Source organism: Branchiostoma belcheri, unplaced genomic scaffold (genome assembly GCF_001625305.1).
Source record: "Branchiostoma belcheri isolate BF01 breed outbred unplaced genomic scaffold, Haploidv18h27 scaffold45, whole genome shotgun sequence".
Classification (NCBI taxonomy): domain Eukaryota; kingdom Metazoa; phylum Chordata; class Leptocardii; order Amphioxiformes; family Branchiostomatidae; genus Branchiostoma; species Branchiostoma belcheri.
The window spans coordinates 2,645,012-2,654,524 of record NW_017804076.1 but is presented as its reverse complement, the minus strand read 5'-3'; the positions used below and the strand labels follow the sequence as shown (position 1 = coordinate 2,654,524).

Here is a 9,513-nt window from a genome sequence, read left to right as displayed (position 1 = left end):
TGTGTGTCGATGGCTGGACTCCATACATGGATGTGGACTCCCCAGACACCGGCCGTGACGGTGACTTCGAGACCCTGGATGCCCTGAGGGATCAGTACTACTTCTGCGACCAGCAGATGATCACTGGTGAGAAACAAATCATGTTTTATACCATAATAGTATAACTTGTTGCCAACACTCCTCCAAACTTTTAGCCACATTAACATCAACCTTCACCTCATTTACATATCAATCAAAAATTCAAAGTTTTTTGACAAATATAAAAAAATGCTAAATTATTACTGTTTCTCTTTCAGTCACTGGGCCAGTTTACACGGGGCAAAAAAAGTGTCCTACAATGATCAACGCGTGTTATGATGCGGCGATTTTTGTTTGATGTGTCCTGGATGTGCCACACAAAAATTGCAGCACGGGCCAGTTACACTGTCAAAAAATCTATCCTAAAACAGGTGACACACGGTGATCCGTCCATCATTGAAAGGCACTTTTTTTTCTCTGTAAACTGGCCCTCTGATGAAAGGTATTTAATGCTATCTAACCAGTGCTAAAATCTATCCAGTCTTGGAATTATAATGAGTTCTCCAAACATTTTTCCTCCCCAGACATCCTGTGCCGCGTGGTTGGCACCGACTCCACCTACTCCTTCCAGACTGGAGAGAACGTCATCTGTGACGAGTTCACCGGTCTGAAGTGCTTCAACCAGCAGCAGCAGGACGGCCGCTGTGAGGACTACGAAGTCTCCGTGTACTGCCAGTGCAGCCCCATTGGTGAGTTTATTATCTTTATGTTATTCTATAGATCTGTAAAGAAAGAAGACCATTCCTTTTCCTGTTCTTTAGGCCATATTAATTTGATTATATGGATGGCATCCTCTGGAAGCCCTAAAACTGATAGGAGCGTGCAAAAAATAATAATGAAATCTACTCAGTCATGAGAGATGATCAAATGACTAAATACATTTTACAGTTGCTTTGTGCAATTTACCGTATGGTCAAAAACTTTTGGGGGGAGAAATGGACAGAAATTCATGTGCATGTGGAGGTCATCCGTATAATCAAATCAACATGGCCTTATACAAATGTACCTGTTCTTCTCAAATTGTTGTTTGAAGTAACATGTTTTACTCACTCTTAATTCATCTTAAAACCACAGAGACAACAACTCTTGGAACAACAACCACCCAGCAGTTCACCACCACACCTAAGCCTACCACACCAACGGCTACTGCCACTGTGCCAGCCAACCCAACCACCACCAAGCCCACCACAACTGCTGAGACAACCGTTGTCACTGGTACAACCACCATCGCAGGTGAAGTGGTCACAACCACCCTGCCCATTGGTGAAGTGACCACTGGCAAGCCAACCACCACCCTGCAGACCCAGACCCAGACTCTGGGAACCCTGCCAACCCTGCCTGGGCAGACCACCACTCTGAATCCTGTCACCACCACAGGTGTTATTGTTGATACTGGAGCCACCCAGACTGTGTCCATCGGAACAACCACCACTGGCAAGCCAACCACAACTCTCTCCACCACCAAGCCTACCAGCACCCAGCTCTTCACTGACACCACCACCAGGCCTGTGACCACCACAGCCTCTCACATGGACCAGTGCAACATGTGGACACACTGGACCAGCTTCGATACTCCCAACGATGATGGGTCTGATATTGAGCCTATCGACCAGATCCTGGCACAGTACAGCTTCTGTGAGAAGGTCAGCTTCAGTCTTCTTCTAGTCTTGTACGTTGCACTCTGGGAGTTCGAATCGTAGTTGTTGTCTCTCATCTAAAGTGCATGCTACTGTAAAGGGTCACAGACCTTATGACGGGACGTTAAGCCATGGTCTCCTGGTTGTTGTGCTTGTCGAAAGTAGCCAGGGGGATTTCCCTGGTTTGATGAACCTGTAAATACTGTACCTAGCACCTAGCACTTGTCTTCTCTGTCATGACCAGTGGGAGATTATCTCTTCAGTAAGCTAAAACTCGGTCGAGATAACTGTCTTTTCCTTTTCTTTCCTGACAGCTTCTGAATACCAACTAGAACATTAAGCATTTTATTTCTACTTCCTAAAAGTTCTTTGTATCTGAATAGATGTCTCTTGCCTTTTCCACAACAGGACATGCTTCAGCTGATCCAGTGCCGCATCGTTGGCACTGACATCATGGCTCAGACTTCTGGAGAGGATCCTGGAATGCTCCACTGATGTTGGTCTGCAGTGTCTGTACCAGAACAATGCTCCAATCCCATGCAGTGACTTTGAAGTCCGTGTCCTCTGTGTGTGTGGTACGTTCAATGATAATCTTGTTTCTCTTCAATTCTAATGTATTGGTATGTTAATCTGTACTGTATTGTTTGTAATCTGTATCATACAGTTGTATCTACCTTTTTATTGTAACCGAGCATTGGTAGATTATCATTCAGGACTAAAGGGTATCTCAATAAACTCAACTCATGAGGAAATTCTTCTACTGTTACAGAAGAGACAACAACTGCATCTCAGACCACCAAGCCAACAACTTTGGCCACAGTCACACAGACCCAGCCTGAGACCACCACTCAGATTGGCACCACCAAGCCTACTCCCACACAGACCATCGCCACTATGCCAACTGGTGAGACAACCACTCAGCTTGTCACTGGCACAACAGGCACCACTACCACTGGCACTGTTACCCTGCCAACAGTGACCCAGACACAGGTGGTGACCACCACCAAGCCTGTGACCGCCACTGGTGTTGTGACAGAGACGACCAAGCCTGAGGTCTTCACAACCACTGGTGTTGTCACCCAGACTCAAGTGGTGACCGTCACCTCCTCCCAGCCTGTGACCTACACTGATGTTGTCACACAGACAACCAAGCCTGAGGTCGTCACCACCACCCTGGCCACCACCAAGCCAACTCAGACCCAGACCATGGTCACCGACACAACTTCTGGTATCACCACCACTGGTGTTGTCACCGGTACCACCACCAAGCCGACTGAGCCACAGACCACTCTCATCACAGGCACCACTCTTGGCACCACCACCACTGGTATTGTCACTGAGACCACCACCACTGCCAAGCCCACAACTCCTGTGCAGACCACAACTGCAGCTCACAACGAGCCTTGCGCAGAGCCTATGGGTATGGAGAATGGCCTGATCAAGCCAGACCAGATCACTGCCTCCTCTCAGCTGGACGACCAGCACAGTCCTGATGAGGGAACCCTCAACAGCCCAAGTGCCTGGAAGCCTGATAACACTGATGTCAACCCATACATCCAGGTAAGTCTTATCAATAGCTCTATCACAGATGCTGCCCTTAAGACTGTCAAACATTATAGTTGATGAAAGTTGATGAAAAGTCTGCCACAGAAAAGTTGCTTTAATCTGCCATTTCTTTCTCCCAGGTTGACCTGCTTGAGCCGACCCACGTGACCGGCTTCATCACCCAGGGCAAGCCTGAGACCAACGAGTTTGTCACCACCTACACTGTCTACTACAGCAATGATGGTGTCAACTTCATGCCATACACTGATGAGTTCAACAAGCCTGTGGTATGTTGATGAATGTTGTTCACTACCATGTGCCACACAGCATTTTGCAATCATTGACTGCAGTACATGCAGTATTTGAATAATGAGGTACACTAAAATTGATATTATGATTTTAACATTCAATCTTTGTCTTTCCATACCAGACCTTCACTGCCAACAGTGACAGCACCACTCCAGTCACCAACCTGCTGGATGTGAACCGACCAATCACAGCTCAGTACTTCCAGATCCACCCAACAACCTGGAATGAGGAACCCGCATTGCAGGTGGAGATTCTTGGCTGCAAGGGTGAGTTGAAAAAACTCTTAGCAAGAAGAAATTTGTATAGTATTCAAAAGTCCTTATTCCTGCGTTTGTGGCAATGTTGCCCCACCAATATATGGTTTATTTCGAACATTTTAATAAATTTTTGTGATGTTTTGTCTTACAGAGACCACAACTACCGTTGCAACCACCACTACTCTTGGTACCACCACTACCAAACCAGCTCCGACTGAGACCATCCTTGTCACTGAGACAACTGGTACAACCACCATTGCCACTGTGCCAACTGGTCAGACAACCACCATTGCCACTGTGCCAACCGGTCAGACAACCACCACTGGTGTTGTCACTGAGCCAACTGGCACAACCACCATTGCCACTGTGCCAACTGGTGAGACAACCACCATTGCCACTGTGCCAACCGGTACAACCACCACCCAGGCTGTCACCCAGACACAGCTGGTGACTGAGACCCAGCCTGTTGTGTGTAACGACTGGACACCGTGGGTGAACATGGACAGTCCCGCTGACGGTGGAGACTATGAGACAGTTGCTCAGCTCGTCCAGCTCTTCCCATTCTGTCAGGTAGAGTGTCACTTCATTGGTCTTCAAGGTCATTTCAGAGGTCAAGACTTCAGACATTTGATCTTTAAGCTTGACTAGACTTAAATATTGATTTATACTTTTCATACAGAGTTTGTCATTTCGAAATGCTGTTTATGGAGGTCAAGAATGTCCAGTACTACGTATGTTAACCTTGGTGTGAGACCTAAAAACAAAGGGAGGTACACATGCACATTGACTGATCCTTGATCTTTAAGCTTCATTTCTGGACCTGACCCATGAATCGTACATTCTGCCCCACAGGACATGCTGAGGGATGTGGAGTGCCGCGTTGTTGGCACCCAGGCTCCGTGGTACTCTTCTGGTGACATGGGCATTCGCTGCGAGGCCGCTTCTGGTCTGATCTGCGACGATTCCAACAACATGCCTGTTGGCTGCCAGGACTACGAAATCAGGGCTTTCTGCGTCTGTGGTAAGTTGTTCAGCATTTTACCGAAAATTGGGAAAATGAAGAACTTTATTGTGCAACTCGAACATTGTGAATGCAGGAGATTTCATTCCACAGTTATGATTTTTATGTGTACACAGTACACAATCATTTTGAAAGCACTTTTTACACAATGTACTTCAAAACTTCCATTATGGATATTTTAATAGATGTACATGTATTATTCTTCTAGCCACCACAGCCGTGCCCACAGTCACCATCACACTGTCCACAACACCAACCACCAAGCCGACAACAACTCAGGGCACTGGTGATGGTGAACAAACAACAACACCAGCAACTACAAGTAAGCTTTTTTTATAAACAGAACGTTCAATACAATCTATGTGTGTGTATGCAGTCCTATCTGGAGTATGGAAAAAGGTGAATTTGTGGGATCCTGTCATATTAATACAAGCAGTACAGTAGAATATTCCCCAGTATTTTGCTTGGCACTACAGTAAATCAAGCACTTAAATAGAAAAGCTTCTGGACTGAGTATCGTCTCTATATCAGCCAGTGCAATGGCCAAGTGGGTAGAGTGTTCGCCTTGCATTTGGTACATGTAGGTCATGAGTTGGATCCTCAGCCAAGTCATACCAAAGTCTTTAAATATAATGGTGCTTTCTCTTCTTAGTACTCAGCATTTGAGAAAGAGTACTTACTTTATCCTTCCGCTTATGCCTGGTGGGGCGTCGCGGGGAGATGTAGTTGACGTTCCACTGCCAGGTGTGTGGGCTCCAGGAGTGTCATGTCGTGTGCGCTGAGGGTCTCCGCTACTCCGTCTATCCATCGGCGGCGTGGTTTCCCTCTGGCCCTTACTCTTGAGTGCCTGGCAGTGTAGGCCCTTAGGGCTGTTGAGAAAGAGTATGGTAGTTTAATACTGTCACCACTACCAGTAACCCCCTGCTGTATGTGATTGCACTCTGGCCCAAGGGCTATTGAACCGGGCATTGCCCAATGCATCATCTGGTGCAGGAAGGACTTTAACTGAACTAACTCATCTCTATATCATTGTGGCAAAGATGTAGACTGTGTACAATCTGATGTGATTGTTTCATTCACCCATCGCAGCCCTGAAGCCAGAGCCAGTGTGCACTCCTGACATGCACGGCTGGACTGACTGGATGAATGTGCACTACCCCACTCCTCTGACTGGTGGAGATTACGAAACCTACGACAACCTCAGGGACAAGTATGTAGTACATCATTCGCTTTGTCCAATAGTAAAGTTCTGTTATTCACAACCATTTGTCGAACACAATCCAACAGTTCAATGACCATCTCTCATACATCGGTGAAAGACATCCACAAGTAATAAGATATGCCAAAAAAGTAACTATTAACTGTTTTTTTGGCGGATTGTCTGTCATCTTCATCAGGGCTGATATGACTGGTTCACTGTACACTAGTACTGGAGCTACATTTTGTAGGTGTTATCTTCAGTGCAATGTGAACCGGAAAAACCTAGCTCCAGTGTACATACAGTAAACCAGTCTTTGTGTTTCGAAGATGCAGTTCAAATGTGGATTCACATCACGTGACTCGTCAATAACTGAAGAAAGATGGTGACTGCCTTCTGAAAGCTATGCTTTAACCAGTAAGTCGTGTGTACCAGTTTAAATCCTTCCTGTTACTATACATTGTACACGTTCATTTTTTATACAGGTTTGACTTCTGTCCAGAGGACACCATCACAGACATTGAGTGCCGTGTGGTTGGTTTCGGCCTGGACTACACTCAGGCTGGTCAGGCTGTCACCTGCGACACCAGTGTTGGTCTCATCTGTAACCACAATGACCAGAGTGGCCCCATGGCTAACTGCTTCGATTATGAGATCAGGGTCTTCTGTAACTGTGCAGGTAGGTTTCAATGATCTCTTTAATAGCATTATGAATTATGATTATCAAAAGGGCTTATGGCATTGAAGTCTTTTAAAAGTTAGATTGCAACAGACAAAACGCATGGCATGCCCTCAAATTACCTTGAATATTACTTGACATTGCCTTTGTTACCATTACCACAATCTGGATACTGTGTTTCACTGTTTTCTTCGCAACATTATTTCATTTATGTTATTTTTTGTCATTTTTACTACAGAAACTACCACAGCCACCACCACCATGCCAACTCAGACCCAGACCATTGGTACCCTGCCTACTGGTACCACCACTACTCTGGGTACTGTCACTGCTTCCACCACCAAGCCAGTAATTCCCACTGAGACCATTGCTCAGACAACAACCATCGGCCAGACCACCACTCAGGGTACCACACCACAGAGCACCACTGCCACCATCGGTACACTGACACCCACCATGGCTACCAGCACTCTGAAGCCTGTCACCACTACCATTGGCTCTGGCACCCCAGGTACTGAGGTTGTCACCTTCACCGAAGGTACCACCCAGCAGGTTACCACTACCCAGCAGAGTACCACTGGTACCACCACCACCAAGCCAGTCACCACCACCACCAAGCCAGTAACAGAGAGCACCACTACCAAGCGTAAGTATATCAATAATTTAGTGACACAAGTTTGAAAGATTTCAATCGAAAATTCCTATTTGTCTTCTTGAGAACAGCTACTAAATCGTTGCGCTCTTTACATCTGTAGATTGAACAAACGTAAATTGAAATTGATGGTATTTCCTGATATTTAACATGGATAATAAATTATATATATTTCTCACAGCTCAACAGTGCTTATTCCATGCATCCAGTTAGCAACATTTTAATTTTGCCCAATAAAAAAGGTCAATGAAAAGGTTTCTTTGCCATACCCTCTCTGAATGATCAGGAATGTCTTTTCTCTACAGCTCAATTCACCTACGAGTTCTGCGTTGACGGGTGGACGCCATTCTACAACACCCACGAGCCCAACCCACTCAACCCTCAGGACGGAGACTTCGAGCCTATTGACCAGATTGTGACCACCTACAACCTCTGTGGTGGCAACCCTGACATGGTCGAGGCCATCAACTGCCGCGAGGTACCAACATCATTTCTTCCTTCCTCAGAACTCGTCACTTTTGTTTAATGCAGTAACTATACATCATTAAATGTCCCCATAAGATAAAGACTTAGTAAAACAAGTTTTTCTGGTAGAATAAGCTTATTAATGACATCTCGTGCATACATATCTTGACCCACCAATTTTTGTCCGTCAAAGATTGAGCAAAATTTTTGTTCATCATCGACAAAATTCCATCAAATGATGGAAAGACAGAGGCTGGCTAGAGCATTGCAGCAATGTTATCAATACATAGATAGTCAAGTCTACTCCGGTTTATTTAGATGAAACATTTGATTTGTGTCCATGCAGGTTGGTTCTCTTGCTCCATGGGACAGCACCGGTGCTGCCGGCCTCGTGTGTGACACCACCAACGGCTTCTACTGCGCCAACAACCAGAACTACCCAGTCGGCTGTGACGATTATGAGATCAGCGTTCTCTGTAACTGTGGCGAGACCACCACTGAGGTAAGTCTCACAAGTAATAGTTGAACATCAGATGCTCTTTATAAAGAAACTAGTCTGCTCCAAGTGATAAAGTTGATGATTTCCAAACGTTTTTATTTGCATGCCACCATGCAATTCAAGCTTCTTTTACCAGTATAGGAAAGGTAGCGTTAATGGCCATTCGACATAGGAATGGAAACATTAAGATCAATTGTATTCTCAGAACGGGTATGCTAAGAATATGATCAATCTTTACGTTGGATGTCGAATGGAAACTAACATTGCCGTTTGAACATCCGAAAGGCATAACACCTTTTGTACACATGTACATGTTTGCACCTTATTTTACCACCAGTACAGAAAAGATTATTGTAGAGTTACTCAGTCTAACTTCTTAAAATATCCCCTGATAGGTGTTCACCACCAAGCCTACACAGACCCTGACCACCATTGGCACCCAGACTACTGGTACTACCACCACCCTGGCCACTGCCAGCACCACCAAGCCAACCATGGTGACCCAGACCGTTGCCCAGACAACAACCGTCGGCCAGACCACCACCGTGCCCACTCAGACCCAGACCTCCATCGGCACCCTGCCTACTGGTACCACCACTACTCTGGGTACTGTCAGCTTCCCAACAGACACCACCACCCTGGCCACTGCCACTGCTTCCACCACCAAGCCTGTAATTCCCACTGAGACCATTGCTCAGACAACAACCATCGGCCAGACCACCACTCAGGGTACCACACCACAGAGCACCACTGCCACCATCGGTACACTGACACCCACCATGGCTACCAGCACTCTGAAGCCTGTCACCACTTCCATTGGCTCTGGCACCCCAGGTACTGAGGTTGTCACCTTCACTGAAGGTACCACCCAGCAGGTTACCACTACCCAGCAGAGTACCACTGGTACCACCACCACCAAGCCAGTCACCACCACCAAGCGTAAGTACCTCTTCTAGAGTGATGGCTTGACATTTATTACACTACAGCTCTATTTGACCAAAGTCAGTAGCTTGAAAATTTGAAACTGACAGCATTTCCTCTGTAACATGGATTGTCCTGACTCATGTTTCAACATTGCTTGTTTCTTGCATCTTAACCTAAATACATTTTTCATTAAGACCGTCAAAGAATGTACATTTTGTACAATGTCATGTAGTAATATGGTTTTATTTA

General features: G+C 45.9%; 1 protein-coding gene across 1 annotated transcript in view; it reads left to right on the top strand.

Annotated features, from left to right (window-relative positions):
- The first annotated feature begins 2,123 nt into the window (after positions 1-2,123).
- Positions 2,124-9,513, top strand: part of LOC109478683 (mucin-5AC-like) — a 33,482-nt gene continuing 26,092 nt past the window's right edge. Inside the window, exons 1-13 of the mRNA XM_019780350.1 lie at positions 2,124-2,290; positions 2,485-3,275; positions 3,401-3,547; positions 3,691-3,835; positions 3,978-4,396; positions 4,679-4,847; positions 5,056-5,169; positions 5,937-6,057; positions 6,531-6,724; positions 6,963-7,370; positions 7,682-7,854; positions 8,188-8,343; positions 8,736-9,279. Of these exons, the coding sequence (XP_019635909.1) occupies positions 2,610-3,275; positions 3,401-3,547; positions 3,691-3,835; positions 3,978-4,396; positions 4,679-4,847; positions 5,056-5,169; positions 5,937-6,057; positions 6,531-6,724; positions 6,963-7,370; positions 7,682-7,854; positions 8,188-8,343; positions 8,736-9,279 (3,256 nt within the window). The 5' untranslated portion in view covers positions 2,124-2,290; positions 2,485-2,609. The remainder of the gene's footprint in view (positions 2,291-2,484; positions 3,276-3,400; positions 3,548-3,690; positions 3,836-3,977; positions 4,397-4,678; positions 4,848-5,055; positions 5,170-5,936; positions 6,058-6,530; positions 6,725-6,962; positions 7,371-7,681; positions 7,855-8,187; positions 8,344-8,735; positions 9,280-9,513) is intronic.